At 38.1% G+C, this 23797-nt stretch overlaps 1 protein-coding gene across 11 annotated transcripts in view; it reads right to left on the bottom strand.

Moving 5' to 3' along the window:
* LOC124140852 (FH1/FH2 domain-containing protein 3-like) overlaps positions 1–23797 on the bottom strand; it is a 164400-nt gene that overhangs the window by 35451 nt on the left and 105152 nt on the right. For all 11 annotated transcript variants that reach the window (XR_007221732.1, XM_046508642.2, XM_048397602.1 and 8 more), the window contains 2 exons: positions 9344–9402; positions 811–878 (listed from right to left, as the gene is read on the bottom strand). Coding sequence is in view for 10 of the 11 variants with exons in the window: in XM_046508642.2 (XP_046364598.2) it covers positions 811–878; positions 9344–9402 (127 nt within the window). In the remaining variant the exon portion in view is untranslated. The remainder of the gene's footprint in view (positions 1–810; positions 879–9343; positions 9403–23797) is intronic.

The raw sequence follows: 23797 nt of genomic DNA, 5'->3' as shown, positions 1-23797 counted from the left end.
TATGATATATTATATCCATCCATTCATTTAAGCTATATATCATATCCATGCATTCATTCTTTATCTAAATGATATATTATATCCATCCATATAGCCAAGTTATATATTGTATCCATCCAATCATTTATTTATCTATTAAATATTATGTGATATATCATAACCATACATCCATCTATCATTCACTCATCCATCAGGGTGGTGGGGTAGTCTAGTGGTTAAAGCGTTCACTCGTCACGCTGAGGACCCAGGTTCGAATCCCCACATGGGTACAATGTGTGAAGCCCATTTCTGGTGTCCCACCGTCGTGATATTGCTGGAATATTGCTAAAAGTGGCATAAAACCATACTCACTCATCCATCCACTGTTTCACCCCATTTCCTTTCCATCTCTTCAATAATTAAACCAATCACTCAGTACTAGTATACTCAGTGTTGAAGTCCTTCATGCTGCTAATTACCGTATTCGACGTAATAAGCGCCCTGCTCTAATAAGCGCCCACGGCGATATTAGCCAATATATTGGCTAGTGAACAATCTCAATTAGCACCCCTTCCAAGTGGTTTACGTACACAAGACTTATTTATTTCTGTATAATACGTACTCGTATGTTATATGCACTCTTTATTATGGGCAATTAAATCCTGGAAAAATATTTCTGTCGTATATAAACATTTCAGGCTGTCAGCATAAACCACGTAATTCAACTCAAAATAATACTCTAATAAGAGCCCCCTATTTCTAATTTTGAGAGCGCCCTGGGCGCTTATTACGTCGAATACGGTACTTGCTTTTCAGCACCAGTCAACTCACCTGAAAGATTTGCTTCAGTGAAAATAAAGCTCTCCGTAATTCTCTCCCAGAGGATGTCAGCAATTTTTCTGAAAAAAAGAGAGTGAAAAACATTCACATATTTCAATCAAATTTAATTTAAAAAAACAACAACAACATCCATGGTCTGAAACTCCAAATATCAGAAGAGACCATGTCAGACCCCAGCTTGTACAAATTCTACACAAAACATATGAATCCTGCACACAAGACAATCTTGGATGATAAGCAAAATTCGGTTTGCTATAAAACACAGTATGAATAAAGACAATTTGCCCTGTAAGTTATCCTCAAAGTGTCAACAAGAGACCGAGCCAGATCCAGCTTGTCCAGCTTCTAAACAAAATCCACATCCTGCACACAAGACAATATTCAATGACAAAACAAAACTTGGTCGGATATAAGAACTAGTATAAATAAAAACAATTTGCCCTGTAAATGATCCCTCATGACGTGGGGCCTCTCTCAGGTAGACAAGAGTGTACAAGCAATATGACTTGTCCCCCTGTACCCCATGAACTGAAGAAGATTGGCCAAGTAGGAAAAGCAAACAAACAAACAAGAAGTTTTTGGAATATTTTCCATTTGTAACACAGAACCAGACAGAAGAAAATATTCAACGAATTTGTCAGCGATGTTTGTTGAGTGATGCCACCTTGTTTAACACCTTTTGATATTTGCATTATATTATACAAGAGGATTGGGAACACTTCAAATATGTCTTTAAAACAATATCTGCACTTTGACAAGGTTTCTCAATGCTACAACTCATCCTGGTCCCCTTATTAACATCAACATGATCAATGACAATATCTTATATTCAAATTAGATCCAGACAAGGTTATTTCCTACCAGAATCCCCCAAATTAACCGTATTCAGGTGAACAAAAAATTATAGAATTGGAAGATAAAATAATTCTGCTTATCCCAATTTCTGATTTAGTATTTAATTACCAATGTAGTACACCATATCACCAGAATAGGTAATGACAATTCAGTTTTAAAGCCAAAAATAAAATTTTGACTTGCCTGGAACAATAGTGTCAGGTCGACCCATTAGACTTGCAACTTTGCAGATTATTTTCATTCACTGAATGTTGTGTTAAAAGGCACTTAAAGTTTTAAGTTGTTTATAAGACCTTTTATCCAAGGAAATAATAATAGACATGATACTGAAATATCTCTCATTTCCGGGCGGTTAATGGCGTTATATATGTTATGCATGGAGAACTGAAAACAAGTCAGGCATAGTACAGCCAAGTATTTATTCAACTTCTGTTGCATTGATCATCCTTGAGTTGGCTGTGTGCACGTTGAAAACATGTCTAATCTTACACAGGATCAGACAAGTTAAGACAGTCAGATTGATATGGGTGTATCATATGAGTGGTGATATAGACCATTTACGTGAAGGATGTCATATATGTGTAGATATAGACTATTCTTCCTGGGCAATATCAGATATGTAGACACTGATACAAGTATATCATGTACGTGATGTAGGTTATTTTATATATGGGACATCATCAGAGGGACATTATCATATATGTATATAAGAATATATAGAATATTCAATAAGAGCATTTTAATACATGTGACGATATGGACTATTCGATATGACCATGATAGATATGTGAAGATATTTAATAGGGTAAAATACCATTATCAGATCAGTAAGGATAAGATCTAAATGATATGGTAATTATCAGTAGGTATTTTAAGATCAGGAATTGATGGTTTCTCTTTATATATTCAGTCAAGGATAAGGAAAACTGGATTGATGCCATCTTCTGTATATCAGATATTTGACGGAAAAATAAATAAATTTCGCTATATAGAAAAACTGTCAATCTAGATGGCCCCATTCCGAACGAAACTGTCTGCATTAACAAATTTAATGTCCCTTTGTAAGTACAATAAGATATAGTAATTTTCCATATGGCACGGTTGATTTTCAGCGATCCATTTACAGTAAACTGCGCTTATAATGAACACATTTATAAGGAACAGACGGATATAACAAACTTTTTTTTTTGGTCCTGGCCATTTGCTGTATATATGCTGTATATATGCTTATAACGAACTATGATTATAATGAACTAAAATTAGAGGCCCCTTTGCATTCGTTATAACTATAGTTTACTGTATATTACTTTCATGGTTATTTTGCCCTTTTACAGCGTGTGGAACCTGTTTGGCAGATAATCAAGACTGGTTGTTCTCTGGCATGGACTTTTTATATTTTCTGGACAAACAAGGATCAGTCTATAGAGGTTTTCAAGTCTTCATCAATACTCCTCAGTGTACTTAATACAGTGGTGATCTCCTAACGTCAAAGGCCAGTGTGACAAACTGTGTGTAAATATCAATGTCCTGTGAGGTGTTAACACAGCTATGAAAGGTCCTATCCTCCAATGTAGACAAATTAATCTGTCAGCGGCTCCGATTACACAGCCAGTGAAACCCAAATAGCTCCGATTTGTTCTACACTATACATCATTGTCTCTAGTGTGCACTGTGTCCAATCCAGAATGAGTCCTAGCCGGTGCCATGTTTATAAGCAAGCATTGTTCGGAGTTGTGTGATGGTTGAGTGGCTCCAGCCTTCTCACCCTGGTTGTGTGTGGCCAGGGGCCTGTGATATGAGATTATATACACCAGGGGAGATCATCCTATCAGTGTCAGATTTAACCATTGGCTGCTATTGTCATAAAGCATATGTTCACTATATCCTTATAAGAGGTAATGACTGGTTAAGATGTTTAATGTGTAATGAAACATATGTTCACAAGCATTAATGCCTGACTGTATTTGTTGTCCAAGGTGTTACCAAGATACTGTAGACATTGACATAGGGCCAATAGTCTTATGTTTTTGAATAATTAATTTCTTATACTTTGTTTTGCTAAAAGTTTTGTTTGTCCCTGTTCATCACGGACACTCCAGTAATGTGAGTGAGTGAGTGAGTTGGGTTTAACGCCGCTTTTAACAGTATTCCAGTTATATCACGGTGTGTCAGCTTCATGTGGGAGGAAAGCCCAAAGTGATGCAGGTCTCAGATGTTTACCGGAGAAACCCACGAGCATGGGTATGGTGCTGACAAACCTAGAAACATAACAAAGGCGAACCGGGATTCAAATCCACAATGATAAGTTTCTTGCGTGCCCAAGGGATGCAACTCTGCACAGCAAATTGCAGCGCCTTAGATGACTGGGCCACCCGTGCCCCCCCAATAATATGGAGATTGCCTATAAATAATCAGACCAGACAAACCAGTGACTGATATTATGACCACCATCCCACACAATTAAAGTACAATGACACACACTCAACCAAGTCATGTGTCCAACCACATGAACCCATTTAGCCATGTCTTACCACCAGCCAAAGTTGCTGTGCACCAGTTGTAACCTGAGATCCCAACAGAGTAAAACTATTTATTAATATTGATCCTCCTACACGTGTACCATCTTTGCCATTAACTTGATATATCCCTTAAAAAGATGTGATGTTAGAGCTTAAATATTGATGCAAAACATGGACCTGAAATTTGCACAATTACATTATTTCTAAATAGCTAAAGACCAAGATTTTGTTTCATTAAGTTCCTCAAATTGAGTTCAAAATGTTATTAACTGTCATCATTTGTTGATGTAGTTCGTAAAATAATGAGATTTGGGGAGAAAAGAATTAGGTCCATTTGGTCCAGATTTTAACTTGCCTCAGGACTAACCACAGGAAATTATTGGTAGCTGTGCAAGAAAAATATAAAACTACAGCAAACTATGTTTACGCTTATAACAAACTGACCGATATAACAAACTTATTTTTCAGTCCCGGCCATTTAATGAATATATGCTGTATATATGCATATAACGAACTATGGTTATTATGAACTAAATTTAATGGTCCTTTGAGTTCGCTATAACTGTAGTTTACTGTATTGGCCTTTGGCCTTGTAGGATACATCGATCAATATCTTTTTCCTTTTTTCATACAGCTATGTATTCCTGTAAACTAACAAACCTATAAAATAACCTCCCTTGCTCACCCTGACTGGATACAATACACCTGCTTTGAACTAAATGAAACTTTTGCCCCCAAAACAACTTTCATTGTGACCAACTTGAGTAAGATATCTCCCTATCTGGAGGAGACACCACCACTGTGTCAGACTGTCTGGGAGTATTGGTTACACCAGGAGTATAATACACACAGTGACAGGGTATATAACAGTCACTCCCTGTCAGATAGTGTAACACTGTACACAATACATGTGTTATACATGTACTTGGCCTTATTGCACTGTCCTGCTCACAGTGAACAAAGTGAATATACACACAATAATAGTGCACTTTGTCAGGACATGAAAGATATTTTCTATTAAACAAAATTTATTATCTAAAAAGTTTGTTTGCAAATAACAAACACTATATCAAACCATAAAGATTTCTTTTGACAGTAACAGTGAAACAAAAGAATTTTTATCACTGAGCATGGTAAAAAACAAATTTTATTAGGCTAGTTTTGCATATCATGTACATTTAAATAATTTATTCAAACTCTTTATGCACCAATGTAAAACATGTGATATCTTGATGTTTCTAAATATAAATCCTATTTTCACGATCCTGTCACTCAAATGGGATCGTCCACATTATTCACCTATACTTAACAGGTAGATAACAAGTTTCTTCTCTCTTATGTTTACCTGTGACACTCAGATAGTTATTTACAATCTTTCCCACAGAGATAGACATTTCCCTATCTGATGTAAGATTGCCTCATTACCACTTCAGGGACAATCCAACCCCCATCAATAGGTCTATTTGATGTCAATACAGCAGTGTGGGCTTCTACCAGACTACACTGTACACACATGGCACAGACACTCTACTTATACCTCAGGGTACACTTTCCTCATACCTTGGTGTGCACTTGCATCTATACTACTCAAAATAAGTTACAGGACAACTGATTCTTTCATATTACGTAATAAAGTTTATCTGCATGCCATGACAGGCTAGTCTGTCTTACAGACCCTGATACAAATATATATCAAATACAGCCCATGCAAGTCTATAATGTTTGGCAAGTCTGGATCAGTAGCAGTATCTGAAAATGAAGAGAGTCACTGGGCTCCTTTTTATTATATTTTTATTAAGATAACTGAACAACTGTTTTTTTATGTACGATATGTTCATTTCAGAGACTAGATGTTAGTCTAATGACAGACTAACAATAGTAATATGAAAGAAACTTCTTTTAAGTAGTAAGCCATGGCAGATTAACTATTGTAATATGAAAAAATTGGGTGTTCTTTAATTTCTTCTGAGTAATATATGACTGAGATTTTTTAAACATGAAGATAAATGTTTTCGACCAATTCTCTTAACGTAAACATTCTGATTTGAATAGATATAAAATTTATAAAGAAATAATTTCAAACACTAATTATCAAAGTTGTGTTGACAATTATTAAGATAGAAATCTGGCATATGAATTTTATATTCTTTTCTTCCCTTATTTTGTCTCATGGAACAAACTATTTTTAATCAAGAAAAAGTAAAGGATGGCCCTCGTTCTTTCTTAGATGACTTTGATTGTGCATAGAGCAAGCTCTATATGAGTGTGTGAGTGTGTATGGTTTTACCCCGCTTTTAGCAATATTCCAGCAATATCACGGCAGGGGACACCAGAAATGGGCTTCACACATTGTACCCATGTTGGGAATCTAACCCGCCGTCTTCGGCGTGACGTGCGAACGCTTTAACCACTAGGCTACCCTACCGCCCCTGCAAGTTCTATGTAAAACCTGTAGCTATCTGCCCAGCATGACATACATAAATGCATTGACAGTGTTTGAAATTATGCTCCCTTTTTTTTCAGCACAACTGACAAGTGCGATAGAAACTTAACTGGTGTACTGTTCTGTCAGTCCAATATCAGGTCCGCAGTCATCATGAAGGAATATTTTACTCAAGTCAAATTTATTTGATTTTATTAATTCCATAACTTTTCTTAATTCCAATCATGTACAGCCTCCTTTCCATAGAATATTCAAAGATGGCCTACTGTGTTTTATTTTAAAACATAAATTTTAGTCATAGAATTTTAAAGGGACTGGTTGACTGCAAGTCCATCGGGTATGTTTTTCAAAAATAAATAAGAATCTAAAAATCTGTATTTGAAATCTCACAATTCCTGGACCTACAGATGACTGTAATTTCTAAACCTGCCTGGGATAAGTCTTTCCTGTGTGACATAGCAACTCTCTGTTGCCACACAAGCTTGACAAATGTCCCATACAACCAGCCTTCCATATGGGTGGCTTCGCCTGAAGGACAAACACTATATCAATAGGACAGATTCACTTCACCGTGAGATGTCCATTTAGACTATTTGACCACCCTGAGGCTGAATAATGATCACCTGATGGTTATTGGCAATATTGATAACTGTTGCTCTCCCTACTCATTCACGGCCCATCAATCAGAGTGCTGGAAGAAGTTAAGGACGGGACTGGTGTATGGGCAGTATGACCTAGGGATGGAATGCTGTGTGTACATAATCTCTTGCTACAGTAGCTACATCTTAAAGGAACTTCCGGTTTTATAGTACATCAAGATAGGACATGAATGAATCAGATATAAGCAATAAATTTATGCAATTGTTATCATGTATATATAAATTAATTCTATGCAAACTACATATTTTAAAAGACTCCACATAAATGAATGACATATACATCTGTCATAATTAGAGTGCAACTACAAAGGCTTTATGATATATATTATATTTATACTTGTAATACTATTGATTTTTTTTATGCACATATAGAATACATAAGAATGAATGGCTGAGTTCCTTTAGGTTGTTCTATACCACAATCAGTAAAGTAGACACAATTAATGGATAAGAAGTTCTTTATTTTACGCTAATAGTGACGTTTCAGTATAGATCCTTATACCATTGTCGAGCAAGACTGAAGACAAATTCCCTACCCATAAATTGTGTCTACTTTGTTATATGTCTACTATCAGCAATATCACACCTAAAGAATGTAACAGGAAAATTCATTTAAAATTTAAATTCAATTTAAATCTACCATTACCAATTACTGTCACAATTTAACTGTCTACCAGATAATTAAAGAACATTTCATGAATCTTAATTACCTACTGCATGCATGATGTGAATAAATGCATAAATATAAAATACAAGGCTTCACTAAAAAATTAAAATATGTCTTAAAAACAAAGTCAACTTTAGAAATCGTGTTTACCGGTAACAGACGTGAGGAAATGATGTCATGTGGCCCAGTCATATTTAGCAAATTCCCACTTATAAATTGTTCCCACCACATAAAGCTGGGTACATTTAGCCAATGAAATCACGGGGAAGTTTCACAGAGATTTAAATCTGACATGACGATGTTGTGTGAGAACATTAACCTAAACATTATCCACACAATGAACATTGAAAGGTAAAGGGATTGTCTCAAAACTCCTAAATGGTGTTTCTACATACTGGGGGAAAGGTCAAATTTCAAAGTTCTCTTTTCAAACAGGATTTGTCCCACAATGCAATGTTCACCACCCGGACTGAAGTTCTTTTCTATGACAAACACAGCTTATACAATCAAATGTTTCTGTAAACTATCTGATGATGAATATCATGTGGTCCTTCAGTACTGGTGACATTTCATCAAAGCTGTAAGATTAGACTGTCAGTGGAATGATACTTTTTTCTTTAGCCATATGAGACTTTTACAACAAAAAAGAATGTTCAATTGAACTCCAAACCATATCAGCCCTTCTCAAAATGACCAGGCCCTATCTATATGTGTGCTGTTATTAGATGCGCTGAGACAGCACATTGACAAGCAGAAACAGATTCATTTTGCTTTCAAGCAACTAGTGTGTTGGGAGTGCCAATCGTTTGATGACAGATTACATATGTCATATTTTGGAATTTGTTTTTCCATATCATGTCAAGAAGAATTCGTAAGAACATCTAAAGATACTTGATGCCGGAGATTACAATTGGCTTAATTGTTATCGTGATCATGATTTTGTGTTGTGTCCTGTTTCTTCAAATCCAAAGTTCATGTTTTATAAAATGAACAATAGGCAAATTTCAAAGTCTAATCATATTTCCAACAATAACTAATGACACAATTTCCTTCCTGTATAACATTAGCACAAACAAAAATAGATGTCTACCTACAAGTATTCATTTTCCTGAGGTTGAGTCACAATCCCTATGAACTGAAGTGGATAAAGTCGAATTTCAGCGACACATCATCTTTAACATTACAGTAAGGGCAGTGATACATCGTCTATAACAGGAACACCAAGGACAGTGACTTAATGTCTATAAAATACTACACAAAACAAGTTAAAGAACACCCACAGTTGGTTGCAATACCCAAAAGCCATGACAGATTAACTGTCATAAGAAAAAAGAGTTTTTTAACTTCTTTTGAGAAAAGTATAGATCAGTGGACTACTCACCTATAATAGCATGTACCCTGACTGTCAGCTGAGTACGTAGAATCAGCGTGTTCTTCCGCCTGAAAAGATAGTGCCAAGTGTTAATCAAGATATCTCCATTTCCCCCTGCAGTGTTGTATGATCCAGGCTTGGGGAATACGAGTGTATATCACATATATACATATATATACATAACGCGTTAGCATCCAGTGGGCATGTTCTGGAATAATCAGAGCCCTTACACCATTCACAATGATATGAAGGAAAAAGGATTATCGGTACTGTATATTACGAAAAAAGATGACACATGTAACGGTTTATTAGTTTGTAAATTATGAGTAGCAGAAAATGTAAATTCTTTTAATCAGCTGATGTATTGGAAAGTAATGTCTTCTTGTATGGATGAGCCTACCCCAAATTAAAATGAATTAAAATTGCTATTTTTTACAGATATATTTTTTAAACAACCTTCTTTATTTTTGCTAAATATTTTGTACCATATTCACAGTTAAATGTGAAAAGAGAAAAAACATATTTCAAACATCGATGAAATTAAAATGTTTTCGTTAATGGTTACTTGGCAATTATATACCCCTTCCACAGTGCTGTGTTTTCTGTAGAAAGTGTATACTATACACAGGAAAATATAGACGTCATGTACATTGTCAGGCCTAGTATGTGTAGGGAGCTCATAAAGATTACTTACAGATTGGTTTAGAAGTTGGTCAGGAAATGCGTATTTGAGCATGGGGATTTCTTTTTCATGGACACTTTCCAAATTGGTTTCGGTCACCAGATATGATTGTCATAATTATGCAATCCCAAATATTAATACCTAGCAGTTCAAAACTAGGTAAGTTAATAAAGAAAATCTTATTTGTTGTATACAACTTCATGACAGACAAAAGGATAATGACCTATAATACAGTCAGTTGCTATTAATGATTAATGAAATCTATTCCCTGATCAGACACTTTTGTTCATTATCTTGTAAAACTGTATCTATTTCATCAGTTCAAAGAAATTTGGTGAGAAACCAGGTCAAAAAATATTTGGGGCTTGTGTAGGTGGGTTGGTCCTGTATATATACCACCAATCTCTTTCACCTTTAAATATGTTCACTACCCAGGTGTTAATTGTGTTCTCGGTAATCTAATATGACTTTCAGAACTTTAAATACAAGTGTGTCTGACTTCATCTACCAGCATTATACACACAATAATACACACGATGATGTGACCTGAGGCTCTGACTCATGTCAGCTGCGTGAAAGAGAGCATGTCAGCCAAGTGAGCGAGACAATATCGCCATACAGCGCTGTAACAAGTGTTCCCAGACAATAGCCTATTAATGTGCCATGTATTATCCCACATGGTGAATTTTACAAGCCAATTACAACAGGTGATGCAAAGCATTTCATTACCATCATGTATTCTGTATGCAATGTGCATAGAGTACAGCAAAATAAAGTGCGGTCTAGTTTTGTTTGTTTGTTTGTTTGTTGTTTAAAGCCTCACTTAATATTCCAGGCATATAACAGTGGTCTGTAAAAATCAAATCTGGATAACACAATCCAGTAATTGAAAACATGAGCATCGATCCACCCATTTACATGCAATCAATCAAGTCACCAAACCTGACCACCCGATCCACCTAGCCACCTCTAACAACAAGCAGGTTTCAGTCTAGAATATGTAGTACTGAGCAAGCTCAGTGAATAAAATATATACATGTACGTACACTAACATCTTCGGGAAATGATGCCAAGAGCTATGCTCGGGCTAGGTGTCTCAAAAGCTGTATACACACACTCTATGAATTAGAATATGTACATTCAAATCTACTGCAACTCAAATCAGTGGGCAAATGATTTGAAATATCGAAACAATGAAATCACCTCCATATCCTTGGTTAGACTCAGTTAGATTTGGTCAAAGAGGTCACAATGCTGAGATCACAATGGCGTAATAACAATCAAATCTGGGTCAGAAAATAACAAGTGATTGAGAGCATAGACAACTGTAAACACATCAGGACATGATGACCCTCAGCCATGTCACAAGTCATGTCTCAAGTCTGTAACTGACCCATCCTCCTAAGTCAGCTCCTCTGACAAGCACAGGGTACTGGGGACCTACTCTGCTCCAGAATTGCCACTTGGCTCTAGAAAGAAAGGACTGGACGGAACTGCTATTATGTACAAAGTGTCATTTCGCCTCCTTTTCTGCAGGTCAAGTGAAGTTGTTCACCAGTGCATCAGGGTACTTGTGTGTAGTTTGTGCAACCACACATGGGTGTGTTGTGGCTATTTATACTTGCACAGCTTATGTAAATATCATAAACCATTTTATATTCAATGCTTTATCAGCATAAAGCCTGCATGGATGACTGCAAGGCTGACTTTCCCAACTATAGATCTCACAGTGTCAACCATTATATTAAAAGATCTCCATACAACCATAAAGCTTTAGAAGTCTTCCCTTACTTCTGCGTCTATCAAGATTTTATGCTTGCAAATAAAAATCTTGATGCTTTACCCGATAAAGTTATTTATCTTGTACTCAATACATCCCTTTATATTATTTATTAGTAAGTTGTTTTACATGTCTAAACCAACTTTTTTCTTGCTGCAGAGATGCATGAGGTTAGTTGATATGGGGTTTAACATTGTGTTCAAGATATAAGCGCTTCTATAGAAACGTAAATGTGTGCTTGCGGACGTGCTGGCCACGGTTACAAGTGCCATCTTTGAACGTCTTTTGGTCAGGGATTGAACCACCAACCTTCCTCTCCAGGCAGATGCTCTGATAGACCACGTAGAGAGAACGTCTGCATACATTTATAAAGAAAACATAACGTCTAATGCATTGGATGCTTGTTTCTGTAAGGACTTTTTCAGTCTTTCCTGTCTATTTATTATTAATTTCTGCTACAGCAACAAGTAACAACAGCTCCTGGTGCACAATCATCCACCATCAGTACCCCCTTGCTGGCTCACATGCACGTGGATAGATATATCACACGTTATGCCGGGCAGGGAGGGGCTGTCCTCAGTCTGAGCTGTTCCACCACAGGGATCATCTTATCTCAGACAGATAACTACATCAAATAACCAGTATCGACATCAAATAACCAGTTTCAAATATACTATCTCAATCAAAACCCTGCAGAACAATGTCACAATCTGTTCAAAACGCCATCAATTACATTGACCATAGATAACTTTCATCAAGTTCATTGATTGATACACCAAATGTCATCCATAAATTCTGAAACATACTGGTGTAAAAACAATCAGGAAACACACAGCGACAGGAAACACACAGCAACAGGAAACACACAGCGACAGGAAACACACAGCGACAGGAAACACACAGCGACACAGCAACAGAATGTTAACTGTACTTGTCTTAAAAAAGTTGAAATTCTAAGGCTGCAGAGGGATGCCATTTCAAGTACTTATATCAATACATCTTTCCATCAGAACATTTAAAAGTTGAAAAAGCCTATAGCCCATCTATCTGTGTTTAAACCAGGACTTCTCCTATCTACCATCAGTGGGGAGTCCTGAGCATCATGCTACTTGAGGGAAGTCCCAAGCGTCTCCCTTCCGCCTGGTGTCTACATCAAAAGCCAGGGCACTTCCTCTTTGCTGCATAGGCTAAGACACTCATATTTACTCTTAGGTGTCAAGACTTAACAGGTTTCATAGCAACCCTTGATAATACATATCTCACTTTCTGCGCTAAATTCATTTTCCTTATGTTTTGCCCCTGGGCATACAGCAACTATCTAAGAGCATGTTCAGATTTCTATGAACATTCAATGTTGTATATATGTCTCTTAGGTCTACTATATATTGTATTAATTGTACATACATGTAGAAAATGTAATATGTTGGCAAGAATGTTTTTTAACCCTATAAACATGAAAACTGGAAACAATTATATTCAAATCTGAAAAGCATCATATTTTTCTTTTCCCTCGAATGTTGATAGGGACAGGCTTAATCAGCACTGCACTCATGTTAAAATGTTCAGATAACGCTTGAAAGAAACTCAAGAATGATCTGACATGACTTTTTTTCTTCTTCTTTTTCTCATCTGCCAACTTTGATTTTTCAAGTGTACATATGGCCTAAACATCATGTTTACCATGTCAGATATCTTAAACATTCTGAAAAAGGTTTCATTTTTTATTACTTACTTTTCATATTTGCTTTTGTGATAAATAATTGTTTAGGTGTGGAGTGCATTCGCCACATAATGTACTGATTGAGTGAATATTGTTTTGTTGCTCAGTCAGCAATATTCAAGGTACATCATGGGCTGTAAATGATCCAGTCTGGTTGAGGACAAGTGGTTGACAGCATGAGCAACAATCCATGCGACAATGAAACTCAATTAACCATTTCACATACTGTCACCACCAGAGCAGCATGTAAAATGGTTCTGAAGAGAAACATTCGATACTGAGGGCCCATATGACACAAAACCATATCCTCTTTTATGCTTAGTCTAACACTTGCTAACCACCCGTGAAGATTCGGGTCAGAATTGGTCTTCAGCAACCCATGCTTTTTCTATAGGGGCAACTAACGGGATGCAAATATGGTTGATGCATGTTATCGTATCCCAATTGCGTAGATTGATGCTCATTATGTCAATCACTGGAGTGACTGGACCAGATTTGATTATTTACAGACCACCATCATATAACTGCAATATTGCTTAGTGAAGCGTTAAACAAAAAAGAAACAAACCAAACTGCAAAACATATTGTATGAGAACATACATGGAAACAATTTCATGTGAGCTTGCTTGACTCAGGACAAATGAAAGTTGCTGAATAAGCATATTCTGCTGAACATAACCAGACTACAGCAAGGGGAAAATCAAAGGTCAGGGTGGGAACATTTGACCTACAGCAGCAATAACCAGACTTAATTGCCTATAAACACGATAATGCTAATTTGTCTAATTTGTGGTATGGTGTACAGGGATTGACAGATGGCTATCTTGACAAGCTGACATCCTAAAGGTCATGGCACATCACATTCTACACATGCTGGGCATCAATACTTAATGTATCTATCTTGTTGATCCACTAGTCAAGTTTACAGCATGCCTTTAGACAACCACAGGCTAACAGTCTGTATTGATTGGAATACACTCAAAACGTTTTTCAAGAAGTCTCTAAATAAATAAGGCCAAATATAAATAAGGCTCTGGTTCCGATTACTCCCTAAAAATAGGATAGGTATTTTTTTTTGTTCTTTTAAAATAGCAACCATATGGAAGATCTACTGAAAAGTAAGACGCATTGGTACATTAGGACTTACGTGTGCTCTTTGTTTTATCATGGACAGTGTACAACGGAAAATATACTACTCAAAAGAAGTTAAGGATCACCTGATTCTTTCATATTACTATAGTTAATCTCTCATGTCATGACAGATTAACTTTACCATTATGAAAGAATCGGGTGATCCTTAACTTCTTTTGAGTAGTATACTTTGGGTGAGCACCTCAAATCAGGTTCATCAGAAGTTTGTTTGTTGTTTAACGGTGCACTCAGCAATATTCCAGCTATATGACGGCGGTCTGTAAATAATTGAGTCTGTATAGATGCCCATGAATAAATCACTTGATTGTGTGGTTTAGACTTGATGATTTTACAACTATCGCAAAAATCTATGGATATAACAAGTATTAAGTATAGGCGACATAACAGACGTACCGCTAATTTCATTTGGTGAAACAGGCTCCTGATGTGCAACTCAAATGAGAATTGGATGGACAAACCAACGATAATAATGGCAACTCTGGCTTACAGTTTTAGAAATTGGCACTCGTCCTGTAGTCCTTGCTGAACTAGTTCTTGCTCATTAGTTGAGGTATCAATAGGACAAGTAGGCATTTGCCGTTTTTAAGGGTTTTGCTAAAAGATCATTATAAGGACTAGCGGACTAAAATTGTTAGTTTCTATTGCTGGCTTACAATCCAGACAACAGGCCCCATGGCCACTTGCAACCCTGGCTGCTTGTGGATATTTCAATCAGACTACAGGTATCAAGGTATTTGGAGGTACATGCCTTCCATTGACAGCACAAACTGGATATGCTGAAGCTCAGCTGGACAATAACTGAGGATCATTGCTGGATCCACCATCAAACACATGGCCTGCATGTCTGTATTGACCTGACTAATATAGACCAACAGTCCTGATGACCGGCTGTGTTTGAAGGCTGGCCACAAACAGGTGCCAGAGTAGCGCCTGAGCCGCTGCAACTACAGGACATCCTTACACAAACACGTCATAACGTGTCTGCCATCTCACGATCGATTAGCCGAACATTTCATTTTTTGTGTTGTGTGATGATGTTTACACATCACTTGTTCCTGTGGTATTTATAGATTACATACCTCCGAACAGACAATGGACCAAAACGGGCGTGTGTTTGAATTGTGGAAGTTATTCCGAAGTTGAATACTCTATGAGAAACTAACTGTCCGTGTCGGTACTGTATTGATGAAGAGGAGAGCAGAATAGAAAAGGGAAACCAGTTTCTGTTAACTTCTTCACAAAAATGGAAAAGTAGTTCAAGAAAGATTGCTAATAATTCACTACTAATTTCCTTAAAACAACAATTATTGATTTGCTAACATGTGAAGGCATATCAAAGTCTTGATACATTCCCACTGTGTTGCAATGAATTTGCCCAATTAAACATACTCAGCAATCACAAAAGCTATTATTGTTGGCTATTTATAAAGAAAACCAATTCTACAGCATGAAGCGTCAATTCTCAAAAGTCTAGCGTATTGATCAGCTAATCAGTGCATGTAGCAGTGACAACTTGTATGTTTGATACAGTCTGAATGTTAAGGATTAGGATTTCTCTGAAAACGGAAAACAGGCACTATCAGGATAAGTTTTATTGAGGTGCGTTGAAATGGTATTTACATGACATTCAAGATTATTGCAGTGTGGTGTGGTGTGGTGTGGTGTGGTGTGGTGTGGTGTGGTGTGTGATGTGTGTGAGCTGGCAGTGTGTGTGGTGTGGTGTGGTGTGGTGTGGTGTGATGTGATGTGTGGTGTGGTGTGTGTGTGTGTGGTGGCAGTCTGTGTGTGGCGTGGTGTGGCATAGGGTGACATGGTGTGGTGGCAGTTTGTGTGTGGCGTGGTGTGGTGTGGCGTGGTGTGGCGTGGCGTGGTGTGTGTGAGGTGGCAGTCTGTGCATGGCATGGTGTGGTGTGGTGTGGTGTGGTGTGGTGTGGTGTGTGTGAGGTGGCAGTCTGTGTGTGATGTGTGGTGTGGTGTGTGTGTGTGTGTGTGTGTGGTGGCAGTCTGTGTGTGGCGTGGTGTGGCATAGGGTGACATGGTGTGGTGGCAGTCTGAGTGTGGTGTCTAATCATGGTGCCTACCGAGTGCTACTCCCCCAGATTTTCCTAATCATGAGTGAAACAGATCATGCTGATCACCATGACAATACTATAATTATACCCATGATGCAACAGTGTCGGTCAGTGACTCCGAGACAATACTCAAAAATGCTTCAGGCAACAGAACCACTGTAGTCCAGCCATGTCCATTCCAGCCACTGAGATCTTTCCCATGTCTAATCAGGTGAAATATTGGATTGAGCTGTAACAAAGACCCACTAACAATACCACTGAGTGACGGACCACAGTACACTCGAATACAGCTAATATTAGGTCATGGTTAATCGATCAGGTTCCAGAACTATACATAAACCTTTTACAAAGGAATCAAACACATATGTGTGATCAAAGGATCAGTGTGATGCAAACAGTGCGTGAGTGAGTGACTATAGTTTTAAGCCACATTAGTAGTGAGTAAGTGACTATGGTTTTACACCGCTTTTAGCAATATTCCACCAATATCATGGTGGGGAACACCAGAAATGGGCTTCACACATTGTACCCTTGTGGGAAATAGAACCCGGGTCCTTGGCATGACGAGCGAACGCTTTAACCACTAGACTACCCCACCACATTAGTAATTTTCCCACAATATCATAGCAGGGGACACAAAGAATGGGCTTCAGAAATTGTAAGATCAAACCCAGGCCTTCAGCATGATGAGCTAACGCTGTAACCACAAGACTACTCAACTGCCCTTTTTTCCATATACATATATATCACAATACACAAACCTTAAGTAGGAGGATGCCAAAAACATGAATATCAATTTGTTCAGAAACCATGCCGTACTTGATCTTCATTGTAAGTGCACTCAGACATATGCTTACATGGTCACACAATGTTATATTATTACAGATCATTTGTCCTAATCATTACAATCAATATTTCACATGTCCATACAATCTCCAGTTTTTAAAATAGGAAATGATATTATAATGTACGTAAAACATACACGATACAGAAAGGTCACACTGCAACTGGGGAACAGACATTTGACATGTTCGATCAGGGGTTTCAATGACAGTTGATCGTTGGGTCAGAGACCTTCACCGTCACTCATTTATTCTCGTTGCTAATTCTGATAAGACACAGTGAACCTAGGACCCAGTGAGTCGTAACAACACCCCTGAACAGAACCCAACCTATCAACAGTGTTGGTAACAGCCGACTGGGCGAGATTCCCAGTACAGATGACATTCAGCGGAAACAGGTGCCCTGATTTACCTGTACACTTAACGAGGTGGTTACAGGTATATCTGAAAGGCAGTAGGGAAATGGGGAGAGTTGCGACAACACAGAAGATAGCCTGATTCATATCATAAGATAAGCTGCCTACATGCTCAAAAGGCTGCACTGAGATGTATATGGGTTATGATTGGGGTAGTCATCAAGCAGCCGCTGTGAGGTGAGGTTTTAATGTCATGTTCAAGATTGTAGCACTTATGAAGTGACGTCCATGCACATGTGTGTGGCCGCTTGTACTGGTCTGGACTGTCGGTTTGATAGTGCTAGCCCACTGAGTGAGTGAGTGAGTATGGTTTTACGCCGCTTTTAGCAATATTCCAGCAATATCACGGCGGAGGACACCAGAAATGGGCTTCACACATTGTACCCATGTGGGGAATCGAACCCGGGTCTTCGGCGTGACGAGGGAACGCTTTAACCACTAGGCTACCCGACCACCCCTGATAGTGCTAGCCCACTGAGACAACATACCACATTATAACATGGATACCCCACTCAGGCACAGTAATCGGGTTTAGCATCGAGTCCAAAATTATTGCACTTATATAGCAATGTGCATGCATGTTTGCGTGCGTGTGTGGCTGCTTGAACTAGTCCGGGCTAATGCCAATGTATAGTGCTAGCCCACTGAGATACCATGCCGCAGTTTAACATGAATACCCCACCCAAACACAGCATACTGACCCCGAGCATTTTTTCCCTTAATACCAAGTGCCAGGCAGGGTAACAACAACTACCATCTTTAAACATCTTTAGGCATGACACACCCAGAGGATCGACCACCCCCCATCCACTCTGTGGACAGAGTCGCTCTATCCATGACACCGTGGAGGTGGTGGTCTCACAGCTGTGACCCAGTGAATCACTAATGCTGATGCAGTGTTGGTTTGTTTGTTGTTTAATGCTGCACTCAGCAATATTCCCGCTATATGGCGACGGTCTGTAAATAATCAAGTCTGGACCAGATAATCCAGTGATTGACATCATGAGCATCGATCCACTCAAATGAGATTCGATGGCATGCATCAACTAAGTCAGTGAACCAGACCACCTGACCCGTTAGTCGCCTCTTACGACAAGCATAGTCACCTTTTATGGCAAGCATGGGTTGCTGAAGACCTATTCTACCCTGGATCTTCACGGGATATCATAATCTTCAATTGTACACATGTATATGTATGAATCTTGCCTTTAGTAGCAGTCAGCAATAATCCAGCTATACGTGGCCACAGTGGCCTGTAAATACTCAAGTGGGAACCAGGCAGTGGTTGATAGCACGAACAACAATTCACACTGCACAAGGACACACAATCATCCAGCTCACAAAGTAACCACTCAAATCCTCATGTATCATCAGGCCCTCTAGGACTGCTGATCTGGAGCAATGATATTTAATCCATGTAATTACCCATGACGGATGTAAAGTTTGAAAGGGTAAAAATGAATCAATGTCACTATTGATGTATATCGACAATGAAAACAGCATTTGTCACAGTAATATTAATATCCTTAAATAGTCCATACAGCTGGTTTATAATAAATATCATCATAAAGGGCCGTCACAATGGCTGTCTAAACTTGCATACCATTTGCAAGTCAATAAGGAGAGAGTACAGTTGTCGCTGAGCTTCAAGCCACTGAACATAAAGAGAGATATAGAAAAGAAACAAGTCAAGCCTAAAATATGCAATTCTCTTGGTTTAACGGTGGTATGTTTGACAGCTATCATTACCGCTGCTGTAGAAAGGATCAGGTAGCCTTTCATAGCTGGGGTTGTCCCATAAGTGAGCTGGTCCCAAATAATAAACCAACAACTACTACAATTAGCAATGTTTGAAATCCTTCTAGTTACAGCCCTTTAACAGAACTGGTCTGGATAAGAAATAAGCACTGACAGTAATTGAACAATTTAAGTGATAAATTACAATCTATCTATCGTCTTCTTTGTTTATCATCCTCATTGTTGTCTAAAGGAACTTTTTAATTGCAGTCATAAATTCAAAATTTGAACAAGAAACTATTGGATTCACAAACTTAATACATCATAACTACAACATAACTATTTGTTAAGTGCAGTAAAGTTTCCTTAAAATTGAGAATTAAACAAAGTATCTCATGAAAGTATTTCAAGTAATGTAAAAAAGAATGTTTAAGACAAATTTCTCAGCAGTCGGCACATATGAAACGGTTTCCAAACTAACCTTCCAGAATACAAAATATCAACATTGATACAAACATGATAAACTTCACTGAAAACCAAACTGATAACACAAAATATTTATTATTAAAGTTTAGTTCATTCTTTTTAAAAATGAGTTAGGAGGCATTATTTATTCAAACTGTTTTTCTTCAATAGTCAGTCTGTCATACAGACCCTGAAACAAATATATCCAACACAGCCCTTGCAAGTCTATAAGTTTGGCAAGTCTAGATTACTGCAGTGTCAGGAAAATGAAGAAAGTCTCTGGGCTCCTTTTTATTATATTTCATAACTGTAATTTAACAACTGTTTCTATCTGCATAATATGTTCAGTTCAGAGACTAGATGTAAGTCTATTCAATAGTATACAGAGCTGGATGTAAATTGAATGGCAGTAAAGGTTGAGAAAGTCAAGTGAAGCAAGGGTTTTGAAGTATGGTAGACAGATATAAAATCTGACAATACACTTATGATGGCCTGATAAGAACAGTCCACCCTAAACTGAATAACCCGAGGATGCCAGCATGTTATGGTGAGGATAAAGCAATGCTCTCTGACAAAACCAATCTGTCATTCAAAGCTTCACTCCCCCTTGTGAACAGGGTACCCTGGTGTGAAGACTGACACAAAATTACATCCCTCTGTTGGCCATGCATTTCTAACATCAACAACCTCCTATTGTTGCAACAAATAAAGTCCAGAGGCTTATGACACTGTCCCGCTTGGCAGAATGGGGGAAGCCATGCAGAAATATCAGCTGACGAGTGTGGCTGAATGTTGGCAAAACCAGTCTACATTCTAGGGGACTGACTCATTCGATCACTGTTACCAGACCCGTGTAGCCCTGGGTGCACACTCGGGTAGAACAGGACACAAACATAATCAGCCTATAGGTTTCACTCCCAGTAGCTTATATAAATTGTGCCACTTTAAGCCTGTATGAATACAGACAGACAGTACAGACAAAATAGACCCAGCACTAAACATTTGCTTGTCATCCCTATTGATTTTAGAAATTCAAAACAAATAATCTTGTTGTACCTCGCAACTGATGATATTAATCTTCTAATACCTCACAACTGATGATATTAATCTTCTAATACCTCACAACTGATGATATTAATCTTGTAATACCACACAACTGATGATATTAATCTTCTAATACCTCACAACTGATGATATTAATCTTGTAGTACCTCACAACTGATGAGAGAATTAAAAGGAGAAATGCATTTTGTGATTTGGCATTCAGGTTGAGTATACGTAACAGTGTAATTTGTTGAAAAATCACAAAATAAGTTTGTCATAGTATTGTTATATGTTTACTTTTAGTGTACCTGATCACCTGTACAATTTCTGAAAGCATAAAAGATTAGTAGGCTTCTAAACAGTGGGGTGCACACCCCTGCAGCCCCCTCTGGGTATGCCTCAGAGGCAATTCAAGAGCCCTCCTCCTTAAATATACAATGCAGGTTGCAGCCTAATACCACCCCCTTCCCCTGACTCCACTGTAACATTCCTGGACCAGCCAATGCATGGGTACGTTTAAGTAGCTATAAACCTTCACTTTGCTGTCACAAAGTTTGGGCTGATATCGTTATTAATCAAATATTTCCGGAATAAAGAAGAAGGGACAGGTATGCAGGTAACCTATTCACTATCATATGCCAGGAATGTCATCGCAGGCTACGCTGACCCAAGCAACATTATGACAATGACGGTAGGAAGTGTCTGGGCTTTGATGTCAGACAGCGCAATGTCCCTACGTCATGTCACTCCTTGTGGGCATTGATACATTGCACTCGACTGAGGGACAACTCTCTGACTGTCATTCACATTGACAAAGTGCGGAGTGTCATGTAATGTTTCATGTCATTTCCAGATTGAGAAAATATATCATGAAGTCATACCTTCATACCTTACAGAATAATCAATATTGACATGTTTGATCATTATAAGTATTCGCTGTCAACTTAACTGGAGTGTGATATTATAATTAACGAGTTGGTGAATGCTTTAGGTTTGGCACAGCCTTAACAATATTACATTATTATTTTGATGTGGGGACGTCAAGATGAGTGAGTTGGATTTAACACAGCTTTCAACAATATTCCAGTTATACCATGGCGTGTCTGCTTTATATGGTAGGAAAGTCTGACATGATGAAGGAGTCCGACATTTTCCACTTTGGTGAAATCCACGAGCAGGGTGGTGCTGACAAACCTCGAAACATAATGCGGGCGATCTGGGATTCAAACCCACAATCATAGATCTCCCACTCTGCACAGCAAAATGTGGCACCTAAGACGACTAGGAATCCCTGCTCCTGACATCAACATGACTAAGAATAGGTTCCACACAAAGTACCCATTTCAGGAATCAAACCAAGCTATTTGGCATGATATGCAAAAACTACTTGGCCACCCAACCACCCCTTTATTAACCATATATATGATACCTGACATACTGAACAGAGAACTGTTGGCTATCATGATAATGTAATTTCAAGTCCTCCATACATTATACTCAGTTCTGTTTGTACTGTGGGATAACAGTCTGTTTCACACATACATGGTACGAAATCAAATCTAGACATAATGTATTTACCCCATGAAGTGTTGTACACACATGGTATGCCCAGCTCTTATTTACTGCCTCACATACCCTAGCACAGTGTAACACTAGATAATACTCTGTTGTCAGATGTTTAACTAGATCTAACTGGGGGGCATGCAATAAACATTTATATCACACATTACATCTTCTGAAGATCAGATTGTATAGTTTGAGAACAAAGGGTTTCGTCATGATGACATTGCATAACATGTCTTGCCTGAAGAAAAAAACACTTCTTTAACAAAATTTGAAGTCCATGCTCTGGAGACAAAAGCATTAACTTTGAGAAATCCAAAGCCATAATAACTGCTGTTACATCTACATTCCAAAATAACAAGTAAGAAATAAACCCACAAAAAGCAAATAGTTTTAAAAACACAGCCTTAACACACGTAACCTCAAGTCACATAACCATAACATGATTATGAAATATATTTGATTAAATTAAATATATTAGAAAAAATCTATCGATAATAATCATCCAATATGTGACAGAATTTGTCTACGTAAATCATTCCAAAGAGACAGTAACCCGTGAAGATCTGGGGTAGAATAGGTCTTCAGCAACCCATGCTTGCTGTTAAAGGCGACTTTGCTCGTCGTATGAGGCGACTAAAGGGATCGGGTGGTCAGGCTCGCTGACTGGGTTGATGCATGTCATCGATCCCAATTGCATGGATTGATGCTCATGATATTAATCACTGGATTGTCTGGTTCAGACTCGATTATTTACAGACCGCCGTCATATAGCTTGATTATTGCTGAGTGCGGTGTTAAACAACAAACCAACCAACCAATCCAAAGAGACAGATTGGAAGATTGAAACTGCTCCCAGTTTCTCAAACTCAATACCAGGGCTGCCTGTTCCACAAAGTGCCACAAATGGATCTAAGCACTCTGTGGTAGGTCAAATTAACTCAATGATTTACAAATGTTATAGCACTAAGTGGAACAAGGCTACACAGT

This window comes from Haliotis rufescens, unplaced genomic scaffold (assembly GCF_023055435.1).
Source record: "Haliotis rufescens isolate VD_foot unplaced genomic scaffold, xgHalRufe1.0.p SCAF_17, whole genome shotgun sequence".
Taxonomy (NCBI): Eukaryota; Metazoa; Mollusca; class Gastropoda; order Lepetellida; family Haliotidae; genus Haliotis; species Haliotis rufescens.
The sequence above is the reverse complement of the archived record's forward strand: the minus strand, read 5'-3'. Positions and strand labels throughout refer to the sequence as shown.